Source organism: Canis lupus, chromosome 7 (genome assembly GCF_048164855.1).
Source record: "Canis lupus baileyi chromosome 7, mCanLup2.hap1, whole genome shotgun sequence".
NCBI classification, from domain to species: Eukaryota; Metazoa; Chordata; class Mammalia; order Carnivora; family Canidae; genus Canis; species Canis lupus.
The window spans coordinates 12917004-12934715 of record NC_132844.1 but is presented as its reverse complement, the minus strand read 5'-3'; the positions used below and the strand labels follow the sequence as shown (position 1 = coordinate 12934715).

Below are 17712 nucleotides of genomic sequence, written 5' to 3'. Positions count from 1 at the left end.
TGTAATTTATGCAACCATGATTTGTAGAATTTTAAATGGCAAAATTCTAAAATAACTTGCAATGAAGTAAATTTTATGGGACAGTATTTTAAAAGCAAAAGATACCAGGTATATTTGTGAATTTACATATTTTTTAAACTGTACATCTCATTTGAGGATGAAAATACTGAAAACTAGTCATGTTAATTTTATTAACTATGTTGCAACATACTAAACTGTATATAGCATTATATCTACAATGGTCTATTTATTTAAAAATTGAATGAAAAGAGTCCTAGAAAAAAAAAAAAAAAAAGAAAAGAGTCCTAGAATTTGATTTTACTCTCTGGATCATATATTATCCACAGATAATACACAGATTTTTAATACACAGATTTTTTTACTCAGAGTAAGATATATTTTTATTCCTATTATTCCAGGAGGAAACACACACACACACACACACACATACACACACACACAGAGATAGAGAGAGAGAAAGCTCCAGATTAATTATTTCCAAATATATTCTTTTATTATTGTTTGTCCTACTAATATTTATGAAGGTAGTTCTTCACGGAAAATGGAAATAGAAATACAGAGATGAGATGGAAAAAATGTAAATAAGAAAGAAGAGTAGGAAGAGGAGATAAGGAAATTGCTTAATTTGGTCCAAGCTAGAATAGAATCGGATGATCCTTTTATTCTTATCACACTCTTATATATCTAGTCTTGTATGTGAATTCTTGAAGGGGTTTCATTACTTGAAGTTTGTATAAAAGAATAATTTTGATGATTTCTCTTATTTTAAAATGCCAGCAGTTCTAGACGTATTGAACATGTATATATTAATTTGATATATTTTTGAAACATATACTGAGACGCTACTTCTCTTGGAAAATATTTGCTTTACTAATAATGCATGTGGTTATATATTTTTCTGAAGTTAATGTTATATCTAGCAAACAATACAAAAAAAGTTTTATTTCTTAATTTAATTATGGTTCAGGCTACTACCTGAGTCTATTTTATTTAAGAAACTTATTTTACTCTTACATATAAACCAAATTACTAGCCCATTACTTGTAAACAAAAACAAAAAAAGTAACCAGATTTCTAACACTGAAGAATAATAACAAATTATAACAGTCACTGACTTACAACAGACTTTAAGACATTTATACAAGCCACTATTAATGTAAAATACAAAACAAAACTCTATCTATATATGTGGAAAGGCATAGAAAATAATGGAGGAATAATATTTGTAAGCTATCAATTGTGACAACCCTTTGGGGTACAGAGGGAGACTATTTTGCTCTATATCTTTTTATTTATTTAAATTATTATATCAACTTATAGTCGTGTATGTCTTTCATAATTTGTAAAATAATTTCTTAAAGAATTTGAGAAACAATCATCTTAACAAAAATGATGAGATCTGGTTAGAAAGTAAGAATTTCAGTGGTCATGCCATGAAATGCACATATGCATGGTCAAAAAAATCAGGTATTGTAGTGAGTATGTTCTGTGATTCTATGACCTACTCTGTTTTTTCTCTAATATTATCCCCCCCCCCCCTTTTTTCATTAAAGGTCTCATTCGTTTGCAGGAGCTCATCAAAGCTCCATCAAGGTACAATCTTCGGCTTAAAATCCGTCAACTACCTGCTGATACAAAGGATGCAAAACCCTTACTAAAGGAAATGAAGAGAGGCAAGGAGTTCCATGTAATCTTTGACTGTAGCCATGAAATGGCAGCAGGCATTTTGAAACAGGTAATCTTTAACTTACGTAAATTCTTGGATCCTTTATTATATTTGCATTTAAAGCTTTTTTGTTTTATTGTTTTTTGTTTTTTGTTTTTTGTTTTTTTTTTTTAGGAGGGGGGAAAGTTGGAGGGAGGTTAGGGGATGGGCAGAGGAAGAGGAAGAGAAATCCTCAAGCTGAGTTCAGAGCTGGATGCAGGGCTGGATCCCAGGACCCTTGAGATCATGATCTGACCAAAAATCAAGAGTCTGACCCTTAACCATTAAAAAAAGAGAAAAAAGATTTGCTCTTTAGCTGGCATCTTCTAGGAAATGCCTTACACATTTGATCTTTTTTAATCATCATTGTGACCCCATGAAGTAAAAACTATTTCCACCTCACAGATGAAGAAACTAAGTCTTAGAAAGATTGGGTAAATTGATCAATGCCCAGCAGCAAAAAGTAGTAGAGGGATTCATATTTCTTCTAGCGATGTTAAGTGTTCATTCCAGAATAAAGCATTGCCTGACTCAAAAATAATAGTAAATCAATCAAATGAAATGTCATGGCAGTAAAAACTTTTAATGTTACTTCCTCACTATTCCGATTTATCAGCAACCCTGCAAAACAACTCATACTGGCTGATATCACAGTGGTTTGGAATTAGTAAACTGTCCTCGAACCTCTAAGAGATAAAATATCTTTACTGGAGAATTATGCAGATTCAGATGTCAAATTATATCCCATAAAATATAACTATCAACAGTAAATGCCTGTTATAACATGGTTAGTTTATTAAGCAGATGTTTGTCCAATCTTCCAATATGAATGTTGGTTTCACTACAGTAAAATCTTTAATTGGATTTGGAAAATTGCTCTAGTGTTATATTTGAGTAGTAAAGCATATGAAATTTGGATGTCTTTTTTTGTTTGTTTTTGAGGGTTTTTTGGTAGTGAATAAAGTGATGTAATAAAGTAAGCAATGAAATTTAGAGCAGGGATTTATTTCTCATATATACCAAAACCAATTCTTGATTACTTTTAGAATAGACAGACTTGGAAAGGAGAGTTTTCCTTTATGCCCAGAGTGAGTAGCACTGGACAATTTGTCAGTGACAGAGCTTTGGTAGGTTTTCTCTACCAAAACCTACCAAGTATTTAGCAAGTATGTAAATGATTTCAGCAAGTATGTAAATGATTGTCTTGTCTCTAGAGTAACTGACTTATTTTGCTATTTGAAAGGTGATAGTATCCATCAACTTTAATAAAAGAATTGCCATTCTGCCTTTTATTTAGTATATCCATTATTTTATAATTGTTTTCTTATATGTAACCTGCTCTGTTTGCAAAATGAAAACATAATTAAGATAATATCTAAAATGTATACAGAGCACCTAGGTGGCTCAGTCAGTTAAGAGTCTGCCTTCAGATCAGGTCATGATCCCTGAATCCTGGGATGGAGCCCAGGGCTTAGGGCTCCCTGTTCAATGCGGAACCTGCTTCTCCCTTTCCTTCTGTCCCTTCCGCTTCTAGTACATGTACTTTCTCAAATAAATAAATAAATAATATTTTAAAAGTTAAAATATATACAGCAGAAGAAGTTAATAATTTTAGCAAGATTAGTAGATGAAAAATCAGAGCAAAGGTAAGATGATAATATGGGAGTTAAGATTAATTCAGCATAACATTATTACACAGAATGCATGTTTTTAGTTTCTATAACACTGACAAACCACATATATGATGTTTGTTTTTTAACTTACCTAGTTCAAGAGAGCATTTGGATCTCGGTTATTCTAGAAACTAATTCAAGAAGAAAGTAAATAGATTACTTCTTACAAATGCAATACATTTAACAGGACTTGCTTTTAAGGTGTATGAAATTTTTCTGAGATTTCTCAACTTTGGTTAATGATAGAAGTCCAAAGAAATGGTATAAGAGTTAGAGCAGGCATTGATGGGCTTTCAGCTTGTCTGGCTTAACCTAAGAACAAATATTAGAAGTATCCAGGAATACGTTTATCAGGTTAGCCGTATTTGTTTCATTGTTTTATTTATTTAAACTAAATGAGTTTTTCCTAAATATTGAGCAAAAGAGAATTTGAAGTTTTTTTCCCTGAACGCTCTAAAAGTAACTGAAGCTTGGGGCTGGCTATTTGGGTGCACTAATTGGTATACATGACTTAATAACAAAAGATTCCACCTCCACCCAAATTTGTCAAAGAGAATCCCCTATGGCAGGGTCAAGATGATCTGCAATTAAACCTCACAAGGTCATTCTAACACAGAGAAAAAGTATTAATTAAGGCTTTGAAAGTCTAGATTAGAGAGTGTGAAAATAAAATTTTTAGATTGGAAAAATGCAAAATCAGATGCAAATAAATTCCCACAGCAGCAAGAAGAAAATTATTAAATTTTAAGAAATATCATATAAAGTCCACCTCTTTAATTGTTAACTTTGAGCAATGTAATTTCTGGATATAACCCAAAGGATAAACTGATTCCAAACTATGTCTAAATATGTTAATTTGTCATATGGCATTGTTAACACTACACTAGTTGAATGTTGGGAATTTCTAATGATATTTTGATTTTGGGAAAAATGAATCTGTAGTATTTCTTTCCAGGAGGGATAACATAGTACAACTAATTTTTCTATTGTACATCCAGTTTTTCTACTGTGGATACTCTCATATTATTTATACATAAGAAGATATTAATTTTATCATTATTAATGTGGTTTGAAGTGTGTATACAGTTCGTTTAAAAACAGTAGCAAGGCATAAATATTATAATTTAAAAAACATCCAGAAAAAGTTTGTGGTGTCTAAATGTTTCCAGATTGGTTGGGGACCCCAAATGTGGGGTAATGGTTGACTGGAAGCCAGTGGGGCATGGGGTGGGGGTGGTGGGTGCAGGTGATGGCAGTGAATATAATTCACTTAAGCTAGAACAAAGGAGGTAGAAGTTTATTGACTATACCACAAGGGAGTGATGGGCAGGACAGCAAAGGAGAAGCTATCTGCCAGGAGGCAATGGGTGGGAGCTGTTTTTAAAGAGGGAAGGTGGGACACCTGGGTGGCTCAGTGGTTGAGTGTCTGTCTGGCTCAGGACCTGATCCCAGGATCCTGGGATCCAGTTCCTCATCGGGATCCCTGCAGGGATCCTGCTTCTCCCTCTATGTCTCTGCCTCTTTCTGTGTGCCTCTCATGAATAAATAAATAAAGTCTTTTTTTTTTAATTTTTATTTATTTATGATAGTCACACAGAGAGAGAGAGAGGCAGAGACACAGGCAGAGGGAGAAGCAGGCTCCATGCACCGGGAGCCCGGCGTGGGATTTGATCCCGGGTCTCCAGGATCGCGCCCTGGGCCAAAGGCAGGCGCCAAACCGCTGCGCCACCCAGGGATCCCAAATAAAGTCTTAAAAAATAATAATAATAGGGAAAGTGAGAAGGTACTGCCATGTATGAAATTTTCCCTTTTTTGGTAACTTGCCTAGTCCTAAGTATTCCATTGGCTAGTTGAGGCCTATGGATATATTGAGGTGGGCCTATCTGTATTCAGCTAGGTCCCTTTGCCTTAATCAAGTTTCCATTGCTGAAGCCTGCTGTCTAAACTCTACAAAGTTCTTTTTTTTTAAATCCTACTGGAAATTATTAATTTATCTTTCAAGAGAGTATCCCTATTGTCCATTTTTGTTAATGTTTATGGTGTAGGTACTCAATCAAAAATAACTATCCTTTTCTATTTAGATTACACATTATAGTACATAACTGATTCTTTTTTTAACCTTTTTAATTTAATTTAATTTAATTTAATTTTTTTACTTAAATTCAGTTTGTCAACATGCATGCAGTATAAAACTCAGTGCTCATCCCATCAAGTGCCCTCCTCAGTGCCCATCACATAAAAGATTCTTGTTTTCAGGATCAAAGACTGAAGGAAGGTCAGAAAAGGCATAAACAGTCCTCAATTATCCTCTACAGATTTCTTCTCAAGGTGGTGAAGAAGAAGCCTGTGGCTAGTACAAAATACCCATGTCAGGAGCAAACTGTTGTCCCTACCACCATCTCCTTAATGCCTTCCATCGCTATCTCCAGAACACAATTTTCAATACTGGCTTGAGCTCTTTGAGGTTTTCAAAATATCAAGGAAAAAATCAGACAGGAAAAAAAATATATATATATAGAGAGAGAGAGAGAAAGAGAGAGAGAGAGAGATTATAATATCCTACAATGGATCAATGCCTTTGGGAATATAAAATATACCATTTTATGAAGTGGCATAGTTTTTTTTAAAGATTTTATTCATTAATTCACGAGAGGCACAGAGAGAGAGGCAGAGACATAGGCAGAGGGAGAGAAGCAGACTCCTTGAGGGGAGCCCGATGCGGGACTCAATCTCAGGACCCCAGGATCATGACCTGAGCCAAAGGCAGACATTCAACTGCTGAGCCACCCAGGCATTCCAATATAAAGTAGCATATTATATCCTATATCCAAACTTCAAGAGTTAGAAAACGAGATTTCATGTTTACTTACTATCTCAATTTGTTGGCCAATTTATTCATTCTTATTCTGTCCTACTTTCCTACTTCCCTACTTTCCTAAAATAAGTTTGATAAGAAGATCTACCTCATAAGATTTTTAATGAGGCTCCCAGGAAGCAAGAATTCCTTCCCCTTTAAGGGTCCTTCTATCTGGACTGAAGAATAAAATTGACATGAGAGAGATTAACAGGAGAAAAGCAAATTTAATAGCATACATGTAGGGAATCGACACAGACATGGAAATTCCAAAGACAGTCAGTTGGCCAAAATGGGTTCTATTCGTCATGCTGAACTAAGGAGAAGGGGCACTTCAGAGGAAAGGAATGTACTTCCCAAGGCAATAAGGAGAACAGATGTTTGGTAATTAGATGTTTGTCCTGCCATACTGATGGATCACTCTGATAAAATTTATCTCTCCTAATAATCCTTATTCTGAGAAGGATCCCCAATTTAGGTTTTTTTTATGTGTTAAGAGAGGAGCCAAAGTTTCTCTTGACCCCACACAGTTGCCTTCAGCTCAGAATAACATTCATGCCAAAGTGACCCATCTTGGGTCAGCTTGCCTTCAGCCTCTACAAGGCCTAAATTAGAGTAAAATGTGCAGTGTGCTTAGAATATTACTTAACACATTTTAGGCATTATATGCTATTTATAGTTATACATCCGAATCACTATTTCTTTCAATTGTCTTTATATTTCTCTACCTGTTTATTTGATAAAATAAAAACTATTGAATAATGCTGAGCTGTCATTGCACAGCTCTGGAGCTGAGAAACCTTTGGTACATATCCATCAGAACAATGAATACTTTCTACAAAGATAATCTTATGTACCCTTATCTAATAAGATAAATTTTCTCTTATTTTGATTAAGATTCAGGCTTCATCAGAGCCTCATTGGCTCATACACTCTTTGTCCATTCAGGAAATGTTATTTGATAATTTGTTCCTAAGTGTTGTGCACACAATCCCACTGTGTGTGTGTGCGTCTGTGTGTGTGTGTGAAAAGGGTCATCAATGAAGACCAAATTAGTATTCTTATTATAAATCATAATATCACAATTAATTCCTTTCCTCTGCTTAATTCTCTGATGCTGTCTTTCATTAACAAATGTTTCTCCCTATTAAATAAGTATATTTGATATGTTCCAAAAATGTTCACAAATATCTATTCTTTCTTAACAGCTCACTTCTAGATATAAAAACTTTATTTTAGTTAATTGGTTAATACCTACCTGTGAGCGTAGACTACATAGGGTATATAGCTGGGGCAGCTATTTGGCAAATGAATTTGTGTAGTTAGTATTTTATGGAAGAGCATTAGATGCACCTGAGAATACTTGTTTCCTACTAAGAGCTCTTCATTCAGCTCAAAAATGCATCATTTTTCAATTATCATCACCAACTACTATTCATTGATAAACAGCTATTTCAAAAGTGTTCTCATTTTCAGAGGAGAAATTGAGAGTCTTGTGACTGGAAGTTCTAATCCAAAAATCCTTATTTTAAGATTGATAGTCTAAAATTGACAAGGACTGTATAAGTATGAAATAAAATAGTAATTTGCAACTGGTCTATTAGTAAAAGTAAAGAACATTTCTTTATCTGTACTTTTCTTTTTTCTTTTTCTTTTTTTTTTTTGTACTTTTCAAATAACAGTGGTGATTTACAGTTGCTTCATCAATGCTAAGGAAAGTCTCTAAAGTGCTAAAAAAAATTCCTACTGGCATTGCACTTTGCAGCATTTTCTTTTCTTTTTTTTTTTTTTTTTTGCATTTTTTTTTTCTAATGGAGTAATAGTGTTCATCAAAATAGAATGGTGTTCCTCATTAGAGTATTTGTAGTGGAGACATTACAAATATAATGAACTAAGATGTGCTAATTTCAGGTTTGCCTCAAATTTAATGCCTCCTTTACTATGTAAAGCAATAAGCTTTACAATTGCAAACTTTCAACTAATTGCTTTTGTATCAAGAGAATTGGTTCAGAAACCCTTCAGTAACTGCTAATCTTCTTTAACTATGGAGAAAAGATTTAGTTTGACCCCGTTTTAATATAACCTGAATATTATACCCAGATTCTTCATAACATCCTACTATTTTGTTTTCTTATTGACATATTTCATATGATGTGTGTCTTAAATATTAACATATATATATATTTATTTTTTGCTTCTTAGGCATTAGCTATGGGAATGATGACAGAGTACTATCATTATATCTTTACGACTCTGGTAAGTAACTTAAAGCATAAAGATAATGCTCTAAATTTTATTATTAAGACTTTTCAGGATGACGAATGGGTTTTTGAGTGAGAATGACTGGTACTTTTGTAGTTATCATTTATTTTATTTTTATAAAACTCAGGAAGAATTAATTCTTATAGAGAATAATTTTTGGTGGGAAGCTGATGATTTTGAAATAATATTATCTCCGATGTCAATTCATAATATTGTATCTGTGGGACGTCTGGGTGGCTCAGCAGTTGAGTGTTTGCCTTCGGCCTATGACGGGATCCTGGAGTCCCAGGATTGAGTCCCACATTCGGCTCCCTGCATGGAGCCTGCTTCTCTCTTGGACTATGTCTCTGCCTCTCTCTGTGACTCTCATGAATAAATAGATAAAAAATATTTTTTAAAAACCCAAAATATTATATCTTATTTATATATTGCTTTAGAGAACTTTCAGAACATAATAAATAGTCATATTGGTTTGCTGAGAAATCAGTGTTTTAGAAAAGCATAATTTTTAATGTTGTTATCTTGGTTCTATTTACTTTAAAAAACAGATTTATTGAATCTGTTCTTTTAGTAGATTAAATATTCTGTTCTGCTTTTGCCTATGTTTAGTTGGATTTTTAAAGTATTTGGATTTTAAAAGTATTTTTAAAGTAATTTGGATTTTTAAAGTAATTTGGATTTTTAAAGTATTATTTAATTTGCAATTAGCAAATTGAATGTTACCTTTATCTTTTGTCTTTACATAATCACCACACATTTTTTTCTTAAGTATGCATGAAAATATGACCTTACCCTTCTGTCAAACCTACTAACTCTTGGTTCTATTTCTTTACTAATATTTTATCCTGATTTTCCCTCTTCTGTGAAACGACTGTCTGTTTCTGTCACTAATTCTTTCCTGCTGTAGGGGCAGAAATTTTGTCCTTCTTCCCTTCTAGGTTCTTTGGCTGGTCTAATAATTAAATTGACATAAAACAGATTAACGGGAGAAAAAAACAAATTTAATTTCATGTGTAAGGAGCCCCAAAGATATGAGACTCAAGGTCAGGTCAGATAATTGAGCTAAGGAATGGGATGAGGGCCTGGGGCTTAAAGGGGAGGAAGGTAATTCACAGACCGATAAGAAGAACAGATATTTGGTAATTAGAAGTTTGCCCTGCCATGCTGAAAGATCTTTCAGATAAAAAAAAAAAAAAAGTTATTTCTAGTAATAGCTCCTTTTCGGGTACAGGCCCTCTATATAAATTATTTTAGTTAAGGCAGAAATAAAAGTTTTTCCTCAGTCTACAGGGGTTAGACTTGGTTGCCCCCCCCCCCACTGGTGGGTCTTGATTGCCTTCAGATCAAAGTAATCCACATGCTAAGGTGGCATATTTGCATAGGCATATTCTATTCCCCTTTCCTGCCTGTTGCCCAATATATAAGAGTATCCAAGTTTGAGTCTTCATTCTATTTTTCTTCTTCCTCTTTGGTTATTTTCTTCAGGACTGATAGGTATTTAGAGCTTCAGTTATTACCTTTGTTGAAATGAAATCTCAAAGTTCCTTTGTAAGATTTCTGAGTTGTTATATATTGCTGCATTATAGAACAAGTCTAACTGGTGTTACATTAAGATATTTATTTAAATCTTAATGTTCTCTAAATTGACCCCTCTTCTGATTTCCTTTGTCTGACGCCTACATCACCACCAAAATTTGACTATTTTTTTTCCTCCATACTGTCTCTAGCATGCATCTCCACTCCTACAATGACCAATGCCCAGTCCAACCAATGTTTTCAGTTAACCCAAAGTCTTCTGATTGGTCTACTTGGTTTTAGAGGTCTCAAAGCTACTAGATCAAGTTACTATAATGTACTACTATAAAGTACTATAATGTACAGCAATAGCTTCCTGTAATAACAGCTCTCCTCTAATAGAGAATCTTCACACAATAGTTTACATTTTATTGGTAAATCCTATGGTTCACTCTAATAGAGATATTACTTCCCACCAAGTGACTTTTTGCAGCCTGTATGAAACTTAGTGATACACTAGAAGAGAGCATATCACTACTCATCAGCTAATTATATTTCAGTGTAGTTACAACTCGGTTCTACCATAATCATAAGATTTTAGAGAAATCAAAAGGATCTCTTAGGGCAGCCCAGGAGACTCGGCAGTTTAGCACCACTTTCAGCCCAGTGCGTGATCCTGAGATCCTGGGATCGAGTCCCACGTCAGGCTCCCTGTATGGAGCCTGCTTCTCCCTCTGCCTGTGTCTCTGCCTCTCTGTGTCTCTTATGAATAAAATAAATAAATAAATAAATAAATAAATAAATAAATAAATAAAATCTTTACCAAAAAAAGTATCTCTTAATAAGAAAAAAGGAAATTAAAAAAAAGAAAAAGTAGTTTAGGACATATAGAACTCATCAGCCTATAATTCAAGGTCTTTTTTTAGTTTGATTTTAACCTGACTTTCCTAATTTCTTTTGTTCCTGTTCTCCTTCATCAATTCTCTTTTATAGCAAAACTGATCTAGATCAGTCTCCTGAATAGGTTTTATGTTTTCTAATTTTTGTGCCTTAATGACGCTTTGAATGACATCCTTTTGCCTATCAAAAGCCTGGCCATTATTTAATGGCAGTGTTGATACCATTATTCTATGAAGTTTTTCTTGACTACAAACATTCAAAGTTATCTGTCTTGTTTCTGACTCCTTGAACTTATCACTTCTACTCTTTTTGCCCCTTTGTGTGTGTGTGTGTGTTTGTGTGTGTGTGTCTCCTTGGCTAGATTGCAAATGTTGAAAAAAAAAAACAACTAAAAATCCTTTATATTTTTCACAGCATAGAGCACAGTTCAGCCCAATATCATCTGCTCTCCATTGAATTTTATTTCTATTTTGCTGCCCATGTAGCTGTATAAATCCAAGACTTGCTGCATATAAGACTGATGGCATTACTGTTGCTCTGAATCCCAATATTGTCTATTAGATCTAACGATTAGTTAATGCCAACTTGAAAGAAGGCAGGTGTCCCACACACTGCATGTTTTCATGGTGACATCCAACTCTTCTGGATGCTTTGGCCTCCTCTCTCCTGGGAACCAAAAGGCAAAGCCAGAGCATTCACTACAGCCTGGGACCAACAACCAAAATCTAAAGGGCTCCTATGGTGAACTTGTTGGATAAGGTGTAAAACAAAGGCACTGCGGGGGTTCCATAATCAAAAAGGCCAATTTTGTTGTCCTTATCTTTAATATAATTTTCATTAGTTACAATCCACATTTCAAGAACTGTTTCTTAAAAAAATAAAAATAAAAAAAGACAAAATGAAAAGTGGCAGTAACCAGTCGAGGAAGCAGGGCATAGAAGAAATACCTAGTCAGTTATAAAAAAAAAAAAAAAAAAAAAAAAGTTAGTGCATGCATAAAATTTAAGGGCGAGCAATCTTTAATATGGAGAAGAAAGCTAATGTAAATCTTAAATGTAGATTACAGAATAGCCTGCTGTTCCATTGGTGGAATTAAAATATGATATATACATGCATACTTATCTAGAATATATATATTTGCATTGGCAAAGCATGAAAATAGTCTATTTGAATCTTGGTGACTTGTGATGTTTAACATCACTTGAAAAACAATAATGTTAATGCTTCTAAGAGAAGTAAGAATAATTGACTATTTTAATTATACATATCTCTGAATTTACTCTGTTGATAATAACACCAAGAAATTTGTCTTTCAGGATCTCTTTGCTCTTGATGTAGAGCCCTACCGATACAGTGGTGTTAATATGACAGGGTTCAGAATATTAAATACAGAGAATACACAAGTATCCTCCATCATTGAAAAGTGGTCGATGGAACGGTTGCAAGCACCTCCGAAACCCGATTCAGGTTTGCTGGATGGATTTATGACGGTATGAATTCCCACTTAAAGATTAGTTTGTGTGTTTCTAAGTAATTTCACATAAATTATTAAATCTTCTGGATACTTGAGTTTAATTGTTTGACATTAAAGGCATGGTATCAGGACTGCTATTGAAAATAATTCTATTAACGATTTTCTAAATTAACTCTATATGGCAAATTTGTACTTTTATACAAGTACAATCTCAAAGGACATTACAACTATTGTTAGAATACTAGAATGTAGGAATTTCTCTAAGATTAATGAGTGCCATATATAGGATAAATTAGAGACTGAAAATAAGATGTTATCCTTTTGATCTTAACTACTGGTACATGATTATTCTTCATCATGTTGGTTTGTAATGTCATATGGATGACCTACATCATGTAAAAATGTCCTTTGAGTAACTCACTCTTTAAGGCTTAAGACTAACCAGTTATCACAGTTGTTATTTTCAAGTCCTTGTTTAAACTTAGAAACTGGATTTATACAGAAACCAAAAGAGAAGAGTGCATTCTGGTATAAGTTTAGCTGTTTATACCACTGCTGCCAATGAAAATCTAATGGAAGACACATGTATAATTTAAAATTTTCTGATAGCTCTGTTAAAAAACATAAGCAAGTAAAAAAAATCAATGCTATTTATTTTACTTATCTATATTAAAATATTATTTGAACAATTAACAAATTAAAAATTATGACAGATATTTTGCATTTTCTTTTTGCACTACGTCTTTGAAAGTTGTCTTTGACACCATGCATATTAATTCAGACTAGTCACATTTCAAGTGCTCAATTGCCAAATGGAAGTACTGGCTACCTTATAAGACCAGGTAGGCTTATAAGGATAAAGGTTAGGGTAGGGTAAGTAAGGGTAAGGTAAGGGTAAGTAGGCTATACTATTTTTATGCCTTACTATTTAAGCAAATTATAAATGTCTGATGCATTCTTATTAAATCTGTTTTCTATAGACCAAATTATTGCTACATTTTAGGAAATAGCTAAGCACTTTGACAATATTTACATCTCCTAGGCCATTACAGCCTGCTTTTTTTAAGTGTTAGTCTAAATGGAAATTTTGTAGACATAATATTCTCTATCCAGATGTGTGGAAAGCTTTTTCTATTATAATTATATTTTTCCATTAATTGCTTCAATAGAAGTTCAAAGTGTGTTTTTAATGTAGCAAAATAAAGGAATAATTCTGTTATTTTTTTCCTTAAAAGTAGATTTAGTCACACAAATTGAGTGTCTTCATAGAGATTGAAATCATAGTTGCTCTCATGGTACCAGACTTCTGAAGAGGGAAAAAAAAAAAAAGGCATTTGTTTTATTTTAGTGAGAAAAACAACCTCCTAGAATTTGAAAATGTCTTATACCCACATTAATTTTTTTAAAGATATAATGTGAGGGGAATTTTACTCTTTTGCATAAAAATAGAGATAATTGGCTAGTTCTAGCATTTTGGTATTAACCTAAGATATATTTGAGAAACATTATGGGGAGGAAAATATCTAAATAACTTTAAAATGTAAACAATCTCTATCCATTTTTGAAAACATCTTTAATGGTAAACTTCATGTCTACTTCCAGAAGTTTGTGTTCCATGCTTTATTTATAAATATAATAAAATGAAGATATTGTTTTCTCTAAAGTATATCCAGATTAAGAATAAAATACAGCCTAAAAACTTACAAATATTATGCTTTATTCTCAGTGTGAAGATGTTGAATCAAACTTGTGGAACTTTTTTCCATGTTTTCTAGCTGTCTTTATCAGTCTTTAATTTCAGGATGGTTATCTTATTGTTTGTTAGTGAAAACCATTTTTGAATGATTTTAAGAAAAATAAATCAATAGGTATCATGAGCATATAAACCCTTTTACTTAACACTTAACTCTAAGCTTTTACTAATATGTCCAAAGATTAATGTTCTCCTTTATATATCAAAACCGCAAAAGTTATCCAACTTTACTTAGGTATTCTCTATATTTCTATTTGATTCCCTATATGACTCTACATGTCATCCCCTGAAACAAAGTACTAGCTTCTATGTAACTCATAGAAACTATTGAAAGATGGATACAAAGGAAAGGTTATTAATTTATTGTCCAGAGAGGCAGGGGCTCTTAGAGGGAATTAACCTTCAGAAGTAGAACAACAACAACAACAACAACAGCAGCAGCAACAACAACGAAAAACAACCAAAAAACCCCAGACTTTTAAGAGGAATACAGGTTTGGGTTCTTTTTTTTCTAGCCATGAGTCTGTTCCTACTCTATTCTGTCCTGAACTGGCAGGTGAGTTAGTAGGAGTGGATGAGTGATAGAATAAGAATGTATTGATAAAAAAAAAATGAGAAAATTAGCCTATTTTGAAGATTCTGGGCATTGTGTATAGAACATAGATTTTGAAATCTTAGGAAGAATAGTCCATGCCAACACTCTTATCTTTGCTATAGTCATGAAATGTCTTCTAAATGGCACATTAGAATTTTAAAAAAATGAAAATTTTTATATATGAGAGATAATTACCTCTACATTTATATATATTTTAAGTTACTGAAAAATATAAAGATTTCACCAGAAACCTTGAGATTTTAAAATAAGAACGTTTTCAAAATGAGTGAGCTGAAGATAAATGTACTTGTAGAGCATTTTTTAAATAATATTCTTATCTAAAAATGTGTACTAGGTACTTATTTTATTATATTTATAAATAAAGCATGGAACACAAACTGTTCTGGAAGTAGACATGAAGTTTACCATTAAGGATATTTTCAAAAATGGATACAGATTGTTTACTTTTTAAAAACTCTCTTTTGAAAATGATAATATCTTTCAAAATCTTCTCATTATATAACATTATATAATGACAAAATATGTGCAAAGTGTTTTCATTATAAATCATTAAATTCTTAATTATAAAATAGCACATGATTATTATAAAACCTAAGTAGGATCTGTATTGAACACCAATAAAAAATAAATTAAAAAAAATGTTGGTATATTTATGTCTTGCGTGAGTATTATTTTTCTTTTCCACTTAAGACTATATTGTAAGCATTCTCCCAGTCATAAAATGTTTAGTAAAAGGAATTAATGGGCTATTTCCACCATGAATAGAGTCAGGAAATTAAGAGGAGTCTCATTAGAAAAGAAAAGAATTATAGCCTGGCATTGTGGTGTTGGCAATATTCCCTTCAGTCAATTCATGAGATCTCAGTGTTTATATATCTCTTGTTCTTTTTTCACCCTATGGTCCCATAAAGAAATGGAATTATCAGCAATGTCCCTAGTGCTTGGAGCAAGACCTATTATTATCAGTATCATAGTCATTGTTTGGTATGTAAGATCATAATGCTTAGATTTTCACATTCTTTTTTCATGTTGAGCTATAAAAGGAAACAATGAATTAGATTCATAGAATATTTCTGGTTGAGTTCCGGGTTAAGTGTTTATTTGCTAAATGGCTATTGAATACGAGATCATTTCTCCTGTACTTGTGGTTTCCTCTATGGTTTGGGGTCATCATAATAAAGATAGTAATGGCATTAGCTTAGTAAAATTTTTATCTCCATTTGATATAAATCCAACCAAGAAACCAAGTTGCACAAGAAGGAAGTTAAAAAATAAACTCAACCCCCTTCCTTCACAAATAGAGTTTTTTCCTAACTCATGATGTCACCTTCCTCACACTTTCCCCAATGCCTGCACACTGCCATCCAGTCAGTGTGCTAAACTCCTTCTTAGACACGAGCCCTTACTATAAAGCCCTTTCTTTACTGTGCATTGTCTGCTGAGTATAAACATATATATGTTTCTTTGCTGGGAGTATGGAAGTCCCTAGGTGGACAGTACCACTGTTCTTTACTTCATGATCAGATGACATAGCTCCCAGTCTTCTGCCGAAACATCTGCCTTCTCTGAGCACAGTTACCAAGGGGCAGGGATTCCTCTTTTTTCTTTTTTTTTTTTTAATCCATCAGAGCTGATGATGGTTGTATTTATTTTTGATGTATTGAGTTTGCAGTAATCTCATTCAAGAGAAGGAAAGCCAGTAGAAATAACCTCAAGATCAATTTTAAATAGTCTAGCTATGTCCTAGAAATCTTTCCCAGTACCCCTATTACACCAACGTATATTAATACTAATGGACCTGTACTTTATCTGATAGCTTAAAGGTACCATTTTTTCTTATATTGATATATAATACTACACATATTCCTTGATAATGTAAATTTGAAACACAACTCAGTAATGACTGTGTTGGTTGGCTTTGTTATTTGGATTTCTATAAGGAGGTTACTCTTTTGGAAATATAAACTCTGGATACTAGCTTACTAGCTGCTATTTCCATTTTCTTCTTCTCTTCACATCCATCCGTCAGTCATCAAACACTGTCAAGTCTACTGTCTCAATATCTTTCTCTACATTCTTCTTTTTACCTCCAGACCCATGCCTTAGTTAAGGACCCGATGATCTCTCCTCTGGCTGCTGTAATATTCTCCTTACAAAGTCCCACTCCTAACATTCCTCCTGTATGCCTGCCTTCTTTCTAGTGTGAATATTGCTCATGACTCCTTGTCATTTACTAGATAAGATTTTATCAATTGCCAGGCCTGCAAGATGCTCCATGATCTGGCTTCTGCTGCTTGTCCAGGTTTCCTCATCTTTGAAGGGCCTGTACCTAGTTAAGTAGCCTGGTACCAGGAAAGTGGGTGCTCATAATGAAGGAGGGAACACCTGACTGAATAAATTTGCACGTTAATTTATTTTAATTATATTACATCTGTGTTCTAATCACTGTTTTCTTTTATTCTCCCAAATACATTCTAGAGAGCTTTTTAAAAATTTATGTACTTACGCTTTATTGTCAAGATATCTAATCATTTGGAAAATGCAATTAGGTTAGTGTCAAATATTTGTTAGAAAAATATCTTCAAAGACAAAAGCTTAGAAACAGTTTTGATTACATAGTGAAAGTTTAGTGAGTTAGAAAAGTAGTTTCTCTTCTTCTTTACAAAAAAAGTGAAAATGTGTATAAGAGAGATGAGTCTTTATGTATTTAAGTTCCAATGTCCTCGTGAAAAATGATTTCTTTTAACAACAGACCATTTGATTAAAGATAAATGTCTTATATGCCCAATTCACGACAGGGAGTTAACTTATGTACTAAGGGGGCATTAGTGATCACTCTGCTACTGTACAAAGATTTACCTTTAGGAAATAGAATCACAGTGAAATAAAGTATGACCAGGCAGGCTTTCATTTACTCCTGGAACTACAAGCCTGTCTTT

General features: G+C 33.2%; 1 protein-coding gene across 7 annotated transcripts in view; it reads left to right on the top strand.

The window, feature by feature from the left end:
• Positions 1-17712, top strand: part of GRIK2 (glutamate ionotropic receptor kainate type subunit 2) — a 1079206-nt gene that overhangs the window by 699748 nt on the left and 361746 nt on the right. For 6 of the 7 annotated variants that reach the window (XM_072831955.1, XM_072831953.1, XM_072831957.1 and 3 more), the window contains 3 exons: positions 1575-1756; positions 8456-8509; positions 12247-12420. In XM_072831955.1, the coding sequence (XP_072688056.1) occupies positions 1575-1756; positions 8456-8509; positions 12247-12420 (410 nt within the window). The remainder of the gene's footprint in view (positions 1-1574; positions 1757-8455; positions 8510-12246; positions 12421-17712) is intronic. The other variant, XM_072831959.1, reaches the window with a different exon arrangement.